The 21,054-nt window shown below is 39.7% G+C and overlaps 1 protein-coding gene across 2 annotated transcripts in view; it reads left to right on the top strand.

Annotated features, from left to right (window-relative positions):
• The first annotated feature begins 5,721 nt into the window (after nt 1-5,721).
• Nucleotides 5,722-21,054, top strand: part of LOC117368384 — a 31,801-nt gene continuing 16,468 nt past the window's right edge. Inside the window, exons 1-7 of one of the 2 annotated variants that reach the window (XM_033961981.1) lie at nt 5,722-5,853; nt 5,949-6,064; nt 7,000-8,006; nt 12,918-12,984; nt 15,065-15,187; nt 16,288-17,108; nt 20,772-20,940. In XM_033961981.1, coding sequence (XP_033817872.1) covers nt 7,292-8,006; nt 12,918-12,984; nt 15,065-15,187; nt 16,288-17,108; nt 20,772-20,940 — 1,895 coding nt within the window. In that variant the 5' untranslated portion in view covers nt 5,722-5,853; nt 5,949-6,064; nt 7,000-7,291. The other variant, XM_033961982.1, reaches the window with a different exon arrangement.

Below are 21,054 nucleotides of genomic sequence, written 5' to 3'. Positions count from 1 at the left end.
TTATTTAATCGGCTTAAAACGATTTTATTGGAAGCGTTACTTTTAGACACAAGTCTGTTTTGCTATTTTTTATCTATTGAATTTCTTAAGTTTCATTTAACACAGTGAAAGCCAGAAAAACGTAAACACTTCTTCCTAAAATCGCAAGCAAATGTTGATTCTTGACAAGAGAAATATCCTAAAATGGATTTTCCTGCCAAGTTACTCAGTTCCAGGAAAGAGTCTTTTTGTGCAAACTTAATTGTCAGACTTCGTAAAACCGATGTACATACTTTTAAATACAGAGTGAAAGACAATTTTCAGCTTAAAAAAATTCCCAACTGCTCCTCATTTTATCTGTATTCTTTTAGAGACTTGGCAGAAAAGCCAATATCATGTACTTCTGCCTTGATTCATTTGCAAAGAAATACTACACTTAAATCATTCTAAATTTATACTTTGGATGTATCAATTAAGTGTTTATTTGCATGTCCCATTGTTGTGTTCTTATGTGATTATAAAATACAGTTTGGCCTTCAATCTCAGTCCTTGGCATGGTAAACTTTGGGATGGTTCACCCTTGGAAAAGGCTGGGAGTGGAGCCCGGAAGGGATGAGAGGAACTAAAAGGAGTTACTAACAAAGAATTTTGCTGGGAAGAACTGGAAGAGGCAGAAAGGAGCAGTATGGAGAAAAGAGGCTGGGTGATTGGGACAGGCTGAGAGTTGAGCTTTGGGGAGAGGAAGGGTTTACTGTCTGGGAGAAAATGCTGCTGTGAAAGGCTGGAAGAAACAGAACTGAACTGTAAGGGGGAGAAAGGCTGGGTAGTGAAGCTGTGGGGAGAGGAATAGAATGTGCTAGGTCAGAGTAAAAGGAATTGAAAGGAGTTTCTGGTAGGGAGAGATAATTCTGCTGTGAAAGGGCTGTAAGAGGCAGAAAATAGTTGTAAAGGGAAGAGAGGCTGGGTAATGAGGACAAAGTCTGGATGTTGAATGATGGGAAGAATTAGAAGGGGCTACAAAGGGGTGAAGGGAATTGAAAGGTATTATTTGTTGGGAGAAAGAGTGTTGCTGTAAAGTCCTGGAAGTATCTGAAAATGCTAAAGGGAAGAAAGAGAGGCTGGTTAATGAGGACAGCAACTGGGAGTATAGCTGTATAGGGGCAAGAACAGGCTGTGAGGATTTAAGGAAACTCAGGGAGAGAGCATGGGTTGTGATGGGGAAGGGAGCTGGGAGAAGGAGACATAATTTGGGAAAAAGGAAGAAGGGACATAAGATGCAGAAGGAAAAGGAACTGAAAGAGATGGAGTGTATCTCTGATGGATTGGGAAAAAAGAGGCTGAGAGGAAAGAGGGGTCATGATGGAGGGAAGAGACATGAAGAAAAAGGTGAGAAGTGGCATGAATGGGTAACATTTTAAGGAAATGAGATGCCATGGCGTACCTAGAGTATGTGACACCAGAGCCAATCATTTTTTAACACCTCCCCCCATATAAAAAGGGAGTTGCACCCAGGGCAGACCACCCTCTGCTCCCCCCTTGGTACGCCACTGCCTGAGGAAGGGGATTTTATTCTCCAAATGTTAGTAAAAAAATGTATTAAAATTAGTTCAATAAATAGATTACCTTATTTTCATTTTTTATTTATAAATGTTTATCAATACAGATACAATGCTCTGGCATCTCCTTTCCTTCCCTTCCCGATGGTCTGGCATCTAAGTCTCCTTCCCTTCCTTCCTCCCCTAACTTGGCATCTCTGTCCTCTCTTTCCCTTCCATCTATCCCTCCCCCTCCATGCTCTGGTAGCTCCTCTCTTTCCTTTCCTTTCTCTCCCTGGTTTGGCATCTCTGTCTCCTTCCCTTCCCTCCCCATCATGCACTGGCATCTCTTCCTCTCCCTCACTTCCTTCCCCATGGTCTGGCATCTCTCTTTCTTTTTTCTCTCCCTTCCCTGGTCTTCCTTCTCCCTCCCTCTCCCCAATCAGGTGCAGCACTTCTCTCCCACTCCCTCCCTCTCTTTGTCACCCCAGTTGGCAGCACAATGTTCAGAACTCACTGCTCTTGCTGGTGGGCCTTTCTCTCTGTTGGGTCTCACCTACTTTCTGTTTCTGCGAAGGTAGGACCCAGCAGAGAGGAAGGCCCAACGCCGGCAGAGCTGCGAATTCTGAATACTGCCGCTGGTGGAAGACATTTCCGGAGTTGGACCGTGATGCTGGCCCTCACTCAGAGCACCCTTTTATGAGCTGCACCTGGGGCAGACCGTCTCCCGTCCCTCCCTTGGTATACCACTGATGAGATGAAAGAAGATAGGAAAACATACTATGGAGAGTCAATCACATGGAGAAAAGAGAAATGAAAGAAATGAGAAGACTGAAAATGAATTCATAAAAGACAAAGAACATGATGGCAAAGAGGAAGAATAAGCAGCAACAAATGATATAAACAAACTATAGACACAAAAGTAAAGATTTTTGTGCTAATTGGGTTGGATGAAGGGTGAGGAATAGCTAGTATTTTACCCTTCTCCTACAATACTACAGTCACCAGGATAAATAAGTTATTTTACTGAAAGGACATGGGGGAGCAGAAGGAGATTTGGCAGTATTTGATGCCATTGAAAAAGTTCTGTAATGGAGAGAACTTAATGTCAAGCCTCAGATTAAAAGAGAAATGGAGAGGAACATCGTGTTCCTTTTTTACAAAAAATAAAACAGTCGTCTTGCCTGAGTGTGGGTGGTATGGATAGGCCTGGCTGGGCTGGAAGGGATATGAATGTAGTATATAAGGAAGTGCTGAAAAGTTCTCAGCCCAAGCAAGAAGAGAATAACATGGATATAGTTCAATCAATGATCTGAAACAATGTTAAAACAGAGAATTTCGTTTCTACAAATTTGCATTTTACAAAATAAGATAACTTTTTTCAGCTACAGTGGCAAAATAACCAATGTCAGAATTTAGGAAGTTGGTTGGTTGGGCTGAGAAAATAAAAGAGTTGCCATATTGGGACAGACCAAAGGTCCATCAAGCCCAGTAATCCTGTTTCCAGCAGTGGCCAACCCAGGTCACAAGTACCTGGCAAGATCCCAAGTAGCAAAACAGATTCTATGCTGCTTATCCTAAGAATAAGCAATAAATTTCCCAAAGCCATCTCAATAATGGCCTAGGGGCTTCTCTTTTAGGAAATCATCCAAACTTTTTTTAAAACCCCGCTAAGCTAACTGACAAATCTCCGGGCCCAGACAGAATCCACCCTAGGGTTTTGAAAGAACTAAAAGAAGAAACAGCAGAATCACTACAGCAGGTTTGCAATCTATCCCTGAAAACAGGGGTGATCCCGGAGGATTGGAAGATAGCAAATGTTACACCCATCTTTAAAAAAGGATCGAGAGGTGACCCGGGGAACTACAGACCGGTAAATCTTGGGACATTGGTCCCGGGGAAGCGCTGATAAAAGCATCAAAGAGAATCTAGAAAGAAATAAACTGATGAAAACAAGCCAACATGGCTTCTGCAAGGGAAGATCTTGCCTAACGAACTTATTGCACTTCTTCGAATAAATTTTTTTTTTTTTTTTTTAAATTATTTATTTATTATGTTTTAAAGTATAAAGCAAGCATCAACGCTTGTTTAGGCAAAGCGAAAGGAAACAAAATACAAGATAATATAATATTAATAAAACAAAAACATTCATAACTTCTTCTTAGACCCCAACTTAAAATGCAGTGTGGTGGCCCAAAGCAAATAAAGACTTATATATCAAACAAGCAAATCATTATAACAAATAGACATTAACGGGTATTCTCCTCTAAAAACTTATTGACCAAATCTAACTCTTGGTGATTTTCTTCGAAGGAATTAACAAACAAATGGATGAAGGGGCCCCCATAGATATCGTATACTTGGATTTCCAAAAAGCCTTCAACAAGGTACACCATGAACGCCTACTACGGAAACTGAAGAACCATGGGGTGGAATGAGATGTACATAGATGGATCAAAAATTGGCTGGCGGGTAGGAAGCAAAGGGTAGGAGTGAAGGGCCACTACTCAGACTGGAGAAGGGTCATGAGTGGTGTTCCACAGTACTTGGACCACTGCTGTTCAATGTATTTATTAATGACCTAGAATCAGGGACGAAGTGCGAAGTTATAAAATTCACAGATGACACAAAACCTTTTAGTAGGGTTAGGACTAAGAGGACTATGAAGATTTACAAAGGGACCTGAACAAACTGGGAGAGTGGGCGAATAAATGGCAGATGAACTTTAATGTAGAGAAATGTAAAGTCTTGCATATAGGAAACAGAAACCTGATGTACAGCTATACGATGGGAGGGCTGGTAATGGGTGAAAGTAGCCTAGAGAAGGACTTAGGGGTACTGGTGGATAAGATGATGAAGCCGTCGGCACAGTGCGCAGCGGCCTCAAAGAAGGTGAACAGAATGCTAGGTATTATCAAGAAAGGTATTACAACCAGAACGAAGGATGTTATCCTGCCGTTATATCGGGCGATGGTGCGCCCGCATCTGGAGTACTGCATCCAGTATTGGTCGCCGTACCTTAAGAAGGATATGACAATACTCGAGAGGGTTCAGAAAAGAGCGACATGATTGATAAAAGGTATGGGAAACCTTTCATATGCTGAAAGATTAGAGAAACTGGGGCTCTTTTCCCTGGAGAAGCGGAGGCTTAGAGGGTACATGAGAGAGACCTACAAGATCATGAAGGCCATAGAGAAAGTGGATAGGGACAGATTCTTCAAACTCTCGAAAACTACAAGAATGAGAGGGCATTCGGAAAAATTAAGAGGGAACAGACTCGGAACCAATGCTAGGAAGTTCTTCACCCAAAGGGTGGTGGACACCTGGAATGCGCTTCCAGAGGGTGTGATAGGATAGAGTACGGTCTGGGGTTTCAAGAAGGGATTAGATGATTTCCTGAAGGAAAAGGGGATTGAAGGGTATAGATAGAGGATTACTATACAGGCCTGGACCTGATGGGCCACCGCGTGAGCGGACTGCTGGGCGTGATGGACCTCTGGTCTGACCCAGCAGAGGCATTTCTTATATTCTATGCTTTCACCACATTCTCTGACAATGAATTCCAGAGTTTAATTACACATTGGGTGAAGAAATATTTTCTGGTTTGTTTTAAATCTATTATTTAGCAGCTTGTTCACATTTCCCCTAATCCTAGTATTTTTGGAAAGAGTGAACAAGCAATTCATATCTACCCTTTCCACTTTACTCATTATTTTATAGACCTCTATCATATCACTCCTGATTCGTCTCTTCTCTAAGCTGAAGAGCCCTAGCCGCTTTAGCCTTTCCTCATAGGGAAGTTGTCCTATCCCTTTTATAATTTTTATCACCCTTCTCGGTACCTTTTCTAATTCCGCTATATCTTTTTTGAGATATGGCGACCAGAACTGCACACAGTATTTGAGGTGTGGCCGTACCATAGAACGATACAAGGGCATTATAACATTTTCATCTTTGTTTTCCATTCATTTCCTGATAATTCCTAACATTCTATTTGCTTTCTTAACAGCCACTGCACATTGAGTGTCTTATTAAGGATGAAACAATCCATTAGCTCTTTCCTTTTTCAGCTTGAAACATAACTGGGGAATCAGGTTTCAATCAAAAGCAACTCTTGTTGTCTTAAAACTGTGCAGTTGTCACTTGGTGATGTATAGTTGCATATAAAAAGAAAATTCCACAAGTTTGTTTCTGTTTGCATGTTATTTTCAAATTTATGATTCAAATAATAGGGTGACCTGTTAAAGTACTATTTCTGTACTCATGATGGGACCGGGAAATGATCATATCTACTTTCTGCAACCATGACACCAGGACACAACAGTCACACCCCACTGAGGTATGAGGCTCAATCACAGCTCTCTCCAGCAAGGGCTATAACTATTTTGTAAATAATCAAACAATAAAATTCATGTAATCTAACAATTGTACCAGGACTGGTAACTTTTGGGAGTCTGTGAAGAAAAGGTATCTTCCCACTGGACTAAAGGGACCTGAGAGACAGCTGATATCCACCAGAGGAATGAGACTTATTCAAACAGTAGAAAAGTGTGAGTAGGTCATTTGCTCTGCCACACTATACTCAGAGTATGTAATCCAATCTCTTTCTTTTAGACTTTTAGAGCATGATTGTATTAAAATGTGTGTCTAGCAAGTAAATTGATTTTAAATGACCAGTTTTCTAAATATGTAAAGAAAAATAAGACACAAGGCTGGTTCCCAGGTGAATTTTAACTTTGGTCTACATAGTAACATAGTAGATGACGGCAGATAAAGACCCGAATGGTCCATCCAGTCTGCCCAACCTGATTCAATTTAAATTTTTTAATTTTTTCTTCTTAGCTTTACCCAGTACTATGCTTGGGTTCCAACTGCCGAAATCTCTGTTAAGACTTACTCCAGCCCATCTACACCCTCCCAGTCATTGAAGCCCTCCCCAGCCCATCCTCCACCAAACGGCCATATACAGACACAGACCGTGCATGTCTGCCCAGTACTGGCCTTAGTTCAATATTTCATCTTATTTTCTGATTCTAGATCCTTTGTGTTCATCCCACGCTTCTTTGAACTGAGTCACAGTTTTACTCTCCACCACCTCTCTCGGGAGCGCATTCCAGGCATCCACCACCCTCTCCGTAAAGTAGAATTTCCTAACATTGCATATTGCAGGGGTAGGGAACTCCAGTCCTCGAGAGCCATATTCCAGTTGGGTTTTCAGGATTTCCTCAATGAATATGCATGAGATCTATTTGCATGCACTGCTTCCAATGCATATTCATTGGGGAAATCCTGAAAATCCGACTGGAATACGGCTCTCGAGGACCGGAGTTCCCTACCCCTAGTCTATTGGTATATATTCAATTGGTCTGTGTGTTATTCTTTGTAATTTGTGCATATCTTAAGGCATCTGCTTGCATATTTTCTGTGCAGGAATACATGACCTGTCCATTAAATATTCCTTTTACTCCCTCTCTCACACCTATAGAAAGGGGCACCAGATTTTCCCAAGCAGCTCAGGAAAGTGGGGACCTGAAACCCAGTGATGCACATCCAGAGAAGATGTTACACAATGTTTTAAAATTCTACTAATACTCCACATAACCTCCTGCAATCAATTCTTTTAAATGAAGAGACAAAGTATTCCAAAATGATGGGGCCATTTTCAGAAATGGACTTACGATTGTCACACTTCATTTCTTTCCTTAGGTCACAATGAAGTTGTCAACCAGTTACCAATGAAGTTGAAGAAACAAAGGAGGTTCATACAGTGAAGAGAGATGGTAGTTAAAAGTGTCTCTAGTAGTCTAGATGAATTTTATGATGAGCTCAGACAAAAATATCCCCATACCTTCACCCTGGTTACTGACCTGGGACAGGAAAGGGGTCCCCTACAGAGACTGCCAGCACTGGAGCTCAAAGATACCATAATACCTGGTAGAAAATCACTAATGCTAATACCACAGGACTTTCCTCATGCCAAATGGGCAACAAATAACTTTTTCTCCAAGGTGCAATTCCAGAAAATTCACAGTATCCAGAAATGTTCAGCAGATTTTGTTCAACAAAAAGCCAGTCCACTCATCATCAACAACAGTGCCATTCATGTGCCCTATCAGAACAATAGGCAGGCTACCTCTGGTCACTCTGTTCAATTGCCAAACTTAAGGTCACAAATTGAACAAAATCAGGCAGAACTCAGGACCAGGCTGCACTCTCAAAACAGAACAACCAATGGACCAAGTGGATCTGTGAGGGGCAGTGACCCACTTCAGCAGTGTTCTTTCAGCACACAGTATCTTCTGGAGTCTAAAACTTTAAATCACCACAGATCCATCAGACACCATGTGGAATCTCCAAGGAAAATAGATGAGGGGGAGAAGAAAATCTTTGCTGGAAAGCCAGATCCTTTAGGAACCATTATGAGAGAACTTCTTCCCAACAGACCAGGAAAGCTTCTGCCCAAAGACAGAAAGGAGGGACAGAGCAGAGATGGTAAGATCTTTCCTGATATTGGACTTATTCTGTATTAGTGACAGACTTAGATCTGAATTAATATAGAATCTTTTCTGGGAGAGCTCAGTAATCATTGAGAGCTGATCTTTGATTTGCTACTGTGATACTCCATAATGTTTATACTGGTGTAGGATAGGCACACATTTCTGAGGGAGTTTTTATTCCTTAAACATGAAAATGGGAGAAAAAGCTTTATTAATCTGACCCTGAGTCTTAGTCACATGGTATACAGGAAGGATAAAAATGAGATTGTACGTTCACCTGAATTGTGAATTCTCAGCATGGTCAATATGTTTTGCACCTGCCTCTCTTACAACTACTGGTAATAACCTTCTTTTCAGTTTCAATCTTTGTGTGCCCAAGTGTTGGTTTGCAGAGATGCCCAAGAGTGAGATTTACAACCCCAAGAAGTAAGACTGAAAGCCAAAGAGTGAAATTTTTCAGATGGTTAAATATCTAGAATGATTTAAGTGTAGTATTGCTTTGCAAATGAATCAAGGCAACATTAAATGATATTGGCTTTTCTTTGGAGCCTCTAAAAGAAAACAAAGTGAGGAGCAATTTGGGTAAAAATATTTTTAGCTGAAAATTGTCTTCCATCTAATGGTTATATCAGTTTCAGAGCACATGTACTTGCAGTAAAGGGAAAAGGGACAGGCCAAGAGGAAGCAGTTGGCAGCAAGGTGCACTCAGGTTTTTTCTTACTGGTTGGACCATTTGGTTTACTTCTTTAAGGCTTCTCGATCATGAAAACCGTGATGAGGATCAGTGCACTCTGGTTCTGAAGCTCTGATGATGAGTGAGAAATAGGGCTCAAAGAGTGTGAGAAGGAGAAAGCTTTCAAATGAGAGCGACATACTCCTAATGAGTGGAACTTGGTAACTCTGGATTTGTACACAGAATAAGTGCATCACGCCTGAGACCAGCCTAAAAGGTTAAAGTAGTTCCTTGTGTACTAGTATGAAGTCACAACAAATTATGGGGACACCACTTGTGTCACAAAGAACAAAGAAGGCAAGTGAGAGGTCTAAATCAACCAACAGTTCCTTTATTGATATGTCTGAATGTAAAAACTAAGGTCCCAACTAGGATCCCAGTTTCAGCAGTATAAACTGCCTCCTTAAGAAGGCACATTGGCTTCCAGTTGTTCATCGCATAACATATAAAATATGTTTGCTAACTCTCAAGTCTCTCCCCGCTTTCATTCATAGACTCTTGATTCCTTACACCCCAGCAAGAATACTTAGATCAAATGACCAACATTTATTAATTGTTCCCTCTCTCAAAAACATTAACACACGTCGACAATTTATCTTCTCTGTCACAGCGCCCCAAACATGGAATTCCCTCCCCATTTATTTAAAGGAAGAGCGCCTTCTTGACAGATTCAAGAGCAAGTTAAAATGCTTTCTTTTTAAAGATGCATTTGACTGTTAGTAAGCTAGATTAGGATCCTTTAACAAATTTTATTTTCTGACTTATTTCAAGTCTTCCGCCTTTACCCTCCTTGTTGTTTTTTCCAATTGTATTTCTTTCCCCTTTTTTTCTCTCTTTTGTTTGGTATGTTCTGTCTGGTTAGTCCAAATTGTTTATTCTGTCCCCCTGAAATTTGTAATTTTAATTTTTGTACATCACTTGGAATTTTGAATAAGCAAATAATCAAATTTTTAATAAACTTGAACTAAAAACAAAAAACAAAAATATGTAAATATATAAATATGTGTATTACAAATATAAATATAACATAAACCCTGAACAAACACATAAGAAGGTACAAATCAACCATTGAGGATCCAAAGCATGTAAGAAATAATATACACAAAGTAAACCTGAATGGCATAAAACAATGACGGCATAAAACAGAGATAAAACTCAAAACATGAAGAGCACCTCTAATACAAAGTTGAATGCATAAAAACAAATAATGAGAAACAAATACATGAGGTAAAACTGAATGTCATGCTAGAAAAATGGAGTTAAATAAACCAAAGATAAGTTTTTTTTAAAAAACATAAGCAGATTGATGCAAAGCAATTATTAAACGAGCAGAAAAAGAGAAGTAGCAAAATAAAACCTGAAACATACTTTATACAACCTACTTTGCATGCGTTTCACCTCATTTGCATGCACAGATTCAAAGCGGATCGCAGGACAGGTAAGTGAATTAGGCCGGATGGAAATTTGATAGTAAAGGGGTCGCAAACCGATTGGTAAATGATCAGTTTGCTTCGTGAATCTAGCCCTAAGTACAGTTACATGCATAACTGCCAATTAAATCCACTTAAGGGTCATTATTAGCAGTTAAAGCCGATTAGCGCCCCTTAAGCAATTAAGTTAGGTGCTATTCTATCACCTGCCTGTTCAGTTTTACACAATAGTTGCAAAATTGTGAGCCCAAGTTTATAGAATTAGGGGGGTTTGTGCTTGTGGCAAATTTCAAAGCTAAAGTCCCCATTTAGTTTTGCTTTAAGAGTTGATGTAAAAAGTACATGTGGTCTTTCTGCCAGTTTGAAAACTGCCTCTAAACCTTTTACAATTTATTAAAATTTGATGTACCTTTCAGCCTTCACGGATTAGAGCGATTTACAATATAATATAGAGAACTAGAAAAGAACACCGTAAAATAATTTAAAATAAAAAGACCTAACTCATTCATCCCCTTAAATAAAGGCCCTCTTTTACTAAGCCACGATAGAGGTTTCTACCATGACCCGGAGCGCTAAATGCCCCAAAGCTGCTCTGACACTCATAAAAATTCAATGAGCATTGGAGCATTTATTGCTCCAGGTTGCGGTAGAATCCTCTACTGCAGCTTAGTTAAAGGGGGGGGGGGAGGGAATAGATAAATGAATGAATGAAAGAAATTACTTTATTACAGATTTATTATAAATTCACTACCACTTTGCTTTACATTGGTGCATCGATTTTCCATTCTCTTCTAGACTGAACGTCAAATGCTAATGCAAATAGAAAAATTGTAACTTGAAACAATTTTTATTGATAAGAGAACAGAGAGATACATATGAACATCGATGATACAATGAAATAAAGTTCAACAAAGATGATGCAACCAAGAACCTCCCCCCCAAGAACCTCCTCCTCCCCCACCCTCGGGAGCTACCCATCTATAACCAATTATTCCAATCAATATCTAAGACCTTGTGTTCTTATAGGCCCTGGAGTATATTCAAAACAATCCCCATTTGTATCATCACCCACCCCACCTAACAAAAAAAGAAGACGAAAAACCACCCCATTCCCCCTCCAACCCCATAGATACATTTTACATAGAACTTTACATATATATATATATATATATATATATATATATATTTATTTATTTTTTATAGATGGTTCCATACAAATTGATTTAGGTAGATTATTCTATAATGGTGGAGCCAGACATGCAAAGGTGCTTACGTGTATAGATTCCCACTATGCATGGGCTACAAGAAACAGGACCATTTTTGTAGTTCTGAAGTGATCTCAAAGCTCTTGCAGGGGTATATGGGATAGCAAGCCTATTTGGGTTTTAAGGGGTTCTATTATAATATGCTTTAAGAGAAATTGCACAAATTTTGAAATTGATTCTATATTGAACCAGTATCCAATGACATTTTAAAAAGAGGGTGGTGATATGATCATACTTCGACAGGATACCCCAAACTCTCACTCTGAACTGTTTGCAATCGCTCGATATTATATTGAGATGTGCCAGAAATGCCAAAGAAAGACAATTTAATTATGAATGACTAATGAGTGTGACTGTTGGGCAGACTGTTACGGTCCTATGTTGCGTGCATAAACCAAATTGCCAAAGTTGAGATGGGAGATCAAAAGAACATGTAATAGGGTTGCAATGCAGCCACTGAAACAGATCTGGAGGTATGCTTGAAAATGGCTCTACAGAGGACTGCGCTAAACAGACCTCTTTAGTGGTACTGTGTGTATGCTAACTGCCACACAGGGTTAATCAAATGGAGATTAATTCATTAATTAAATGAAGGAAAGAATCTCAGAATTACCACTCCAAGGATCATAATGATATCATCCATATAAGGAATTGTGGCATCGGTATCTTTCATTGATCCAAAACCTTCATATACTAAAAATGACTTTCTTTGTCAATTTTAATCAATTTAATAAATTATTGCTACTCAAACATTATTTAAATTTTTCTTCTTGTTTTTCTTTTTTTCTCTTTTGTGTATATAACACCATAGAAAATACTTTTTAAAGTCTCAACCAATGTTAACGGTTATAGACATTCCGTGCTATAGTTCAATACTAAAAATATATAGCAAAGTCTCAATGTATAGATATAAATATCTTTGATAGTATGGAATCACAACCAGCATTAATAGTTGTAAACATGAACACTTATCTTTTGCTTTAACTTTTGTGTCAAGCGGCACTGTAAAGTCTACCGCTCTAGCCCCATTCAGTGTATATCCCCCATTCAGGGTATAGCCAATGGGGACCCGTTTCGCCGCTAACACAAGGCTTCTGCAGGGTTTGCAGATTGTAGCATTAACACACCATACGTTGGATATTAAATTGATTAAAATTGACAAAGAAAGTCATTTTTAGTATATGAAGGTTTTGGATCGATGAAAGATACCGATGCCACAATTCCTTATATGGATGATACCATTATGATCCTTGGAGTGGCAATTCTGAGATTCTTCCCTTCATTTAATTAATGAATTAATCTCCATTTGATTAACCCTGTGTGGATCTGATGGTTTTTGGTTAATCTTTTTCACTCCTTCATTGTTTTGTATGCTAACTGGGCCAGTGCTGGAGCTGAGACGGAGTATGAGCATTAATGGAATGTTTCAGTGGGTCTCCTTTCCCCTTTCATACAGCTCTTTCTTTTTCTCTCCCCAGAGAGCTGCCATCTGAATGGTGATTGTGAGTCTCTGATTTATATTTCTTCACCAGCCAAAATCTTCAGGTACCGTCCGTCTGCAGCACAGAGTTCAGCGATAACCCAGAACTTTTTTGCCCTGTTTCTTAATGAACTGTAGAGACATAAGCAGCAGAACCTAGTGGGAGAAGGTTAATTATTCAGACATTGCATGGGTGATTTCGTTTAATAATCAATATACTGTCTTTGTGTAGAAGTCTTTAGTTTAGTGCATCCTTTTACATCACAGTTAGAGCCAAACCCTATTATTTATTTTATTATTTATTGGGACTCATTTACCGACTTTTTGGTAGAAATTCACCCACAGCAGTGTACAGCAAACGTAAGCTAGATATACACTTCCCCCTCCATATTCGCAGTGGTTAGGGGCAGAGCCGGCCCATGAATATTAAAAAATCCTCGAATAATATTTGGGCCAGTTCTGCCCCTAACCATCACTTCCCCCGGCTATTTTAAGCCCTGAAAGCCCCCCCTTAAGCCTTACCTGGTGGTCTAGTGGGTTTTCAGGCAGATCGCTTACAGGAAATGGTTGCCTTGAGCTCCCGTAGTCTCTCGAGCCATTTCCTGTGAGCGATCTGCGCGGGGCAGGAGCGTGGGAATATCGCTCCTGCCCCGAAAACCCGCTAGACCACCAGGTAAGGCTTGAGGGAGGGGGGGGGGGGCTTACAGGGCTTAAAATAGCCCCAAAAATGAAAAAGCATTTTTTGTTACAAAACCACAAATAATCGAATCTGTAGATACAGAAACCATGAATACGGAGGGGGAAGTGTACAAATTACTCTAATAGTCACTATTACATTCACTCTGAGGGGGAAAAATAACAAATAAATCCAACAAAGTGAATTAATAGAAGTGTATGTGGATCCTCAGTGTGAAGTTTTAAACTATTATGAGCCGATTCCGCAAGGGGAACAAAGCTCAAATGTTTATCTCTAGCCAAGATGCTGGGAGTTGGCTTACTTTCACCAACTCATACCACACACCATCATCAGATCCCAAGCGTGTATTATATGTGTCCGTGACACTCAATATTTAGTGACAAAATAAAAATGAAAAACAAAATATCCCCTCAGACAGAATGTTCACTTCAGTATTCAACAGTCTAATCCCCCCATGAGACAAAGTCATTAAAAATCTACAGCTTGTCTCCATATGAAGGATCTTCCATCTCTCTTTGGTTCCTTCCCACAAACTAGCTCCTTATGGATTGGTTCTACTGAGCTCGGTTTCACAGAATACTACTACTATTTATCATTTCTATAGTGCTGCCTCTTTCTTCAGGAACTCCTGCAATTTGTATTAAATATCATCATGCTCTCAGGGATCCCAAGCACTTTGTTTGTGGTGGCGTTAACCAGAAGGAAACGCCCTGCCTCTGCCACTGTCAGATGACATCATACAATAACTTTATTCAAAAAACTAAGGATTCCATTCAATGGAGTCATCAAGGACCGAATTCTCAAAATGGTTGCTGAAAGTTAGACGCCAGCAGGCACCTAGATTGCACTTGCTGATGCCTAACTTAAGTGTTTTGACTGGTTTTAAGTGGCACAATCATTGATAGCAGTGACAAACGCAGGAGAAAGTCCCTTCTCACACCGGAGAAAACAAAAAGCACAGCGAATGTGACCTCTGGGTTCTAGAGTATTTTATGTTATTTTTTTCCAATAAAGACTCGACACCTCCATGTTTCGGCCTAAACAGCCTGCATCAGGAGTCTTTACAGTTATTTGGAACTTGTTAAACAGCCCTCTATTATCTTGTGGTTGGGACAGACTCAATGTAGTTGTAGCTCTTAACGAATGTCAAAAATAAATCAAAGCATAGAAAGTGCATTTTGTTGTCTCCTAAATAAAAAACACTTCTGAGACAAAGTAAAGACATTCGTTAAGAGCTACACTATGTTGAGTCTGTTCAAACCCCTGGACACATATCTTTTGTGCTTAATGAGAAGCTCAGCCCTTCCAATGGCTGAGCCAGTCAGATATTCAGCTTCAAATGGGTGATATTAACTTAGAGCTTGAAGGATCAGATGCATCTGGCCAAACAGAGAATGTACAGCATGTCCCAGTGTTGCCCCTTTATTTTTCCCTCTTTTATCTTTAAGGCCTAAGCCAAAGAGCCCTCAAAGATGTCCCACTCAGACCAAAATCATCAAGAGGTTCTCGGCTAAACCCAAAACTGCTTCTGGGCCCCTGAGAGCGGACCATACTATAGGAAAAAACACATTGTAAGTTTCCAGGTTTCTCTGAGTGAAAAGAATCCACTGAGTTGCCAGCCTTTTACTATATCAGGCATTACTTCATGTCTCCTGCCACATACGACAACACAAGGAAGAGTCCAACGAGTCTGCAGTGGAAGTCGAACAACAAAACCAAAGGAGAAACTGCAGAGATGATGTACAAGCTTCAGGAGCTTTTATTGACGACAATAAAATCTTGATTTCCAAAGGATAGTTCTAATATTGTGAACCATCCTTTGGAAATCAAGATTTTATTGACTTCAATAAAATCTCCTGAATCTTGTACATTATCTCTGCAATTTCTCCTTTGGTTTTGTGCTGCCACATAAGCAAATGAAAGCCAGTCACTTTGGAGAGGTGTGCTTGATCCCTTGAAATTACATTACTTGATGTACTCATGATCAGTATTGACACTCTGTCTTTTCTGACCTCTCTTATGTTGGATATGCCATATGACGCAGAAGCTTTCTATAAGGTAGCAGCATTCTTTTATTTTAGGGAGAGGGGATGAGGGTTACATTAACCCAATAATCGTTTTTCAGAAGACAGCAAAGAGATTCCCTCACCTTGGAGCTCAGGCAGGCTATTTCATTAGAAACTGAAACTTCTAAATTCTTCCAAAACTACACTAAAAGAGAAACGGAGGCTTTGCTCATGTGATTCTGTCTTTTTTATTTTTTTAATGCAGTTTTTCTTGGTCCCCCTCAATGTAGATGCTACAATTTCAAAAGACTAAACAGGACAGCCACTAAAATTGTCAACAGTCTTTGTCATAAAGCATATAGGGATATACTTAAAGATCTCAATATACTTTGGATGAAAGGCAGAAGAGGAAAGATGATAGAAACATTTTAATAGCCCCATAATATAAATGCACATGAGATGGGCTTCTTTAAATTGAAAGGAATTTCTGGGAAGAGGGGTCATTGGATATTCAAGAAAGAGAAAGAATCTCAGAGGGAGAAGGTTTATAGGACTTAGTAGCTAGTGTGGATGGGCAGATTAGAAAGGTCATATACAGTAGGTGTTATCTGCTGTAATTTCTTATGGTTTTTTTTTTTTGTTTATATTGTATTTTCTTCTCATAGAATACAGACTGTAGAGGTAACAGAGAGTGTGACAATCCATTCTGATTCAACCACCTCCACAACCAGCTCAAATGATGGCATCAAACCGGGGAGACGAGTGCCAACACCTCGTGTACGCTTTGAAGATGAATCTTTGAAAGATGCAGAGTGTCGTTATCAGGAAAGGGCCTTTTATAGAAAGAGGAAAGAGGGCAGTGAGAGTGTGGTAGAATACTCTGTGTCCAAAGATCATTCACAGCCAGAGGAGATGAATATCAATGAGGTTTCTGGTCAAAGGTCACTATCATGGTCAAAGGGAATGGCCAGACAACCAGCTGATGACTCTTCCAACCTCCAAGCGTTACCTTTCACTGTGGCTAATCAGGGTAGGGATGGTGAAAATATTGCACAGCCCAATGAGAATGAGTTAGTGACTCTGGGCGGAATTAGTCTTAACTTTCACAGCCATTCTCCCATTTCTTCTAGTTTAACGCCTACAGAATGGCAGAACCATGGAGAGAAAAGAGCCCTGAAAAATGCAGACAACCCCAGTGATGGCAACCTTAGCTGCTTGGAGACATTCCACAGCAGTAAAAGAGATATAAGAAGACATTTACCAAGATTGCAGGTCCCACAATCCAAAACACCCAAGGAAAAAGTGCAGATTTCACTAGAAACCGTCTTAACAGGCCAGACTTGGTCAGGAGCTGCATTAAAGCAGACCCAGCCTCTGATGTTGAAAGTCAGCTCATCTGCCCACAGCCCAGCCTCCACTCCAGTTGTGGATTGCAATCATCACTGGCCCTTGATGGGAAGCCCCGAAGTCAGGAAACAGCACTCAGGTACAGAAGAGCTCATGTTCCTTTACTTCTATCCTTCAGTAATATATTTTGAGCTGGTGCTGTAGAGCAGAAGAGTCACATTAAAGGTACCATGAGGTAATGCATAACATGAAAGAGAAAAGGAGACATCACAAAAGGGAAGAACAGAATTTTAAAACTAGATGGTGACCTCTAGTGAGAGAAGACAAAAGAGCAGCACTGTGTTAGTCAAACATGAAATTAATGATATTGTATTCTCTTCATTGAAATTAGCATAAAAAATGAAATTAGATTTTTTTTCTGGGGGAAAATATTTTTATTGAACCACTTCAACAACCAAACAGTACATATGTACAACACCGGGAAATAAGAACTCTCACCAATTATCATCCAGTTATTATATGTCTAAAAAAACATACAAATGTTGTACTTTTAAGTTTGAACTTCTATTCCCCCTCACTCCCTTGACCACCCCAAGTTTGCAAAATCTCCCTTGTCTGCAGTCACATGAGTTGTTCCTTTATGATGATCCTAGAAGAAAATTAGTACATAGTATTCAATCCCATCTATCCTTACTACCCCAAACTATATTATAAACCCCTTCCTAGTGCTCAATATTGTTTATTGAGAGCTTCTATTCCGCTACTGATGACTAGGTAGTCAATTTAGGGCGGTTTACATGAGCTTCTATGATTTAACAGGAAGCTATGGGCTCTGTGAGGGAGTCCTTCCCAAACTGTTGACCAAGTCCACTGAAACATCCTCCAGGCTCAAGTAGATTCCCATAAGCATCCAATCTTTCAAGCTTTATCAAGTAATATAGCTCATTCTTCCAACCAGTCATTGTAGGTGCTTGCCAATTCCTTTGTTGACACAGAATACATTTACGGGCTAATAGGAAAGCCTTTTTTTCAATAAGGTATGTATTCATTTTCTCAGACCCAAGTCTATAAAGTTTGTGAGCAATTGTATTTCCACACATTGTGGAATTCTTCTATGTAGGATATGATTGAGATAAGTCATTAAGTGTATTCAAAAACTCTATTTTCTCACAGGTCCAAAACAATGTAGCATTAGAAGTGTGACACTTGGGACATTGTGAGTCATCAGTCATTTTAGACAAAAATGCGCTTTGTGGAGAAATAAACATCTTAAGCAAATATTTATATTATTTCTCTTGCAATATAGCCAAGCACATTAAATTTGTGCTATCCTTCTTCAATGTACGGAGACCATCTCCATGATCTGACTATGTCTTATAATTAAATTAGTTTAAAATCAGCAGAGGAAAAAAGAGCAGTAATAATAATTCACTAGCTACTGACACTTGAAAAGTTCTCATGAATAATAAATAGTTCCTGGTGTTACAGCACCAACAGAGATTACTTCCAATTAAACTGGAAACCCTAATGGAGCAAGTTGTGAGTCCAGGCTAACTTTCCATCCTACTTATTTGCACGCATAATACCTGTATCATGTTCCATGTTTATCTTAGATGTACATACAACCTGATAGTATTAGGTTATTTGCACTTTGTTTATCATATCCTAAGAATGGTTACCAGACGTCCAGATTTCCCGGGACATGTCTGGGCATTCAGACCACTTTTCAAAACTCAGCACTTTGTCTGGGTTTTGAAAAGCTGGTGTGGGACTGGGTTTGGGGGGCAGGGCGGACCTGGGACGGAACATCCCTTACGTCTCTGGTAACCCTAATCCTCAGCAATTCTGGGTATCTCTATTGTGTTCACCTTATCATGTTCCTAGTGGGGACTAGCCAGCTGTCTCCTCTATGTTGCATTATAGTTGAAGTAGTCTGTGAAGAGGATGATCTTTATCCCTTTCTTGAACTGTTGAACACCAGAAGCATTACTGTCAGCCAGCATGGCACTTTGAGTATCTGCATAGGCTCAAGGCCTGCCAGCTCCTGCCCTTTCCAAAACAGGAAGTTTTAGTGGGCAGGAGCTAGCAGGCATTGAGCATGCACAGAGTCAAGCCAGCCAACTGTGATGCTTCTGATTTTTGCTGCATACACCAGTGGCAAGCTGGGAGAGCTGGGTATGGAAGGAATACCTCAAGTGGGAAGAGAGGGGAAAAAGAGAAGTGCTGGTGATAGGAGGCTTGAGTAGGGCCATAGAGAGCTATGTATGGGTAGTGCAGCTGCACAGGGCACAAGGGAGACAAGGGTTCCAAAACTGTGTCCTGTCCATTGTTTTCCCTTTTTGGCTGCGATGCAGTGGGCGAGATAGGAACTCAAGGAGGCGTGTTGCATGGAGCATGTTTCCAGCTTGGGATAGTCCTGGGCTCAAATATATACTAAATCCACAAAATGGTTGCAGCTACCAAAATTAACTACTTAATGTATACACTTACGTACTTGGCAGCCAAACATCTGCCAGGATTAGTTGGGGAGATGGAACCACACACTAAAAAATGAGCCTCAGAACCATCAAGCTGAACATTAAGCCATAATAGGCTAAAAAATTGTTAAATCATAGGCTCCTCTAACTGGGGGAGAAACCGCAGTAAAAAAAACTCAAAGGGCCCGCTGAGAAAAACATGCATTTGCACCTACCAGATGAGCAATAATATCTCCCCAAAGTTCCCAGAACTTAGTCATGGTAATCACAGTGTAGTAGCATAAAAACAAAAATCAAAATCACAAAAATATGAATATAAAAAAAGCTCCACCAGTACTTATCTCCAGACGGTTGCAACTGTGTAGTTCCAAGGGATCCACCCGTGCCTGTAAACAACCCTTTCCCACACGTGAATTTGTAATCCACCTAGAGTCAGGGAGCTGATCACATTCTTCCCCCTTCAACAAGAGCCTTGTTTCACTGAATTCTGCTGCTTCAGGAAAGAAGGAAGCTGGCAAATACTGCTGTTGTGAAGAAGAGTTACAAACTGCCACACCCATGCTCAAAAAGGGGCGGACAGTTTTGTTTCAAAATTAAGCAATCAGCAACAAGTAAATATGAATTACATCACAAACAGCTGATAATAAATGGACTCAAAATTTCATCAACACCCCCCCTCAAAAAAAAAAAAAAAAAGCTACTAACCTCTAAAAAATGCTTTCCATTCAATAGCATTATTCAACCCCATAGGCTCAAGAGATTGCAATTTGTAAATCCAAAATTGTTCCCGTTGTCGTAACTTATACTGACATGATTTTTTAGGTAATTTTTTTTTTAAAGAAATGTTCAGTTTATACTCAAGTATACAGGTATATAGTAATTAAGAACAAAATCAATAGACTCATTACAAATACATGGTATCCAAAATAATGCTACTGTGTGTCCTGATAGAGTGCTTGCACAAATAGGGTTAATTCAATAGTGGCACATACCAGGGGGTGCTGAAAAGTTCTTAGCTCAACCAAGAAGAGAATGGCATGGATATGGTTCAATCAATGATCTGAAACAATGTCAAAACATAGAATTTTGTTTCTGGAAATAGGCACTTGATGAATTAAAATAATACTCTTTTCAGCCACAGTGGCAAAATAACGCTCAGAATTTAGGAAGTTGGTTAGTTGGGCTGAGAACTTTTCACCACCCCCTTGTAGAAAAATGATTTTGAAGTTGTAGTTTTTTAATTGTTCTCAACATTTAAATTCCCTGCCACAAACTCACTACTGATTGCTGTGTGCATTCTTTGTTTGCTTGTGTTTTCCTTTTAGTGAAGGAATTTTCATATTTATACAGTAAAGTGAAAAAAACTTTGCAGAGCTATATAAGGAGGAGCTCAGCTGAGGGTTCAGGCAGCAGTACCAGGAAGACAGGTGTCACCTCTGAGCTGCAAAATTGTGTACCACTCAAACAATCATCAAGATTAGCCAAAGACATAAGGTGAGAGCTTCCAGGCATTACTGTGTTTTATAGGTAATAAAAAGAAATAAAACAAAGAATTCAATAAAAAAAGTTATCTTATTCTATCTTAATACATTATTTGATTAGATTTCA

This window comes from Geotrypetes seraphini, chromosome 10 (assembly GCF_902459505.1).
Source record: "Geotrypetes seraphini chromosome 10, aGeoSer1.1, whole genome shotgun sequence".
NCBI lineage: Eukaryota > Metazoa > Chordata > Amphibia > Gymnophiona > Dermophiidae > Geotrypetes > Geotrypetes seraphini.
This window is presented reverse-complemented; position numbering and strand designations above follow the sequence as displayed.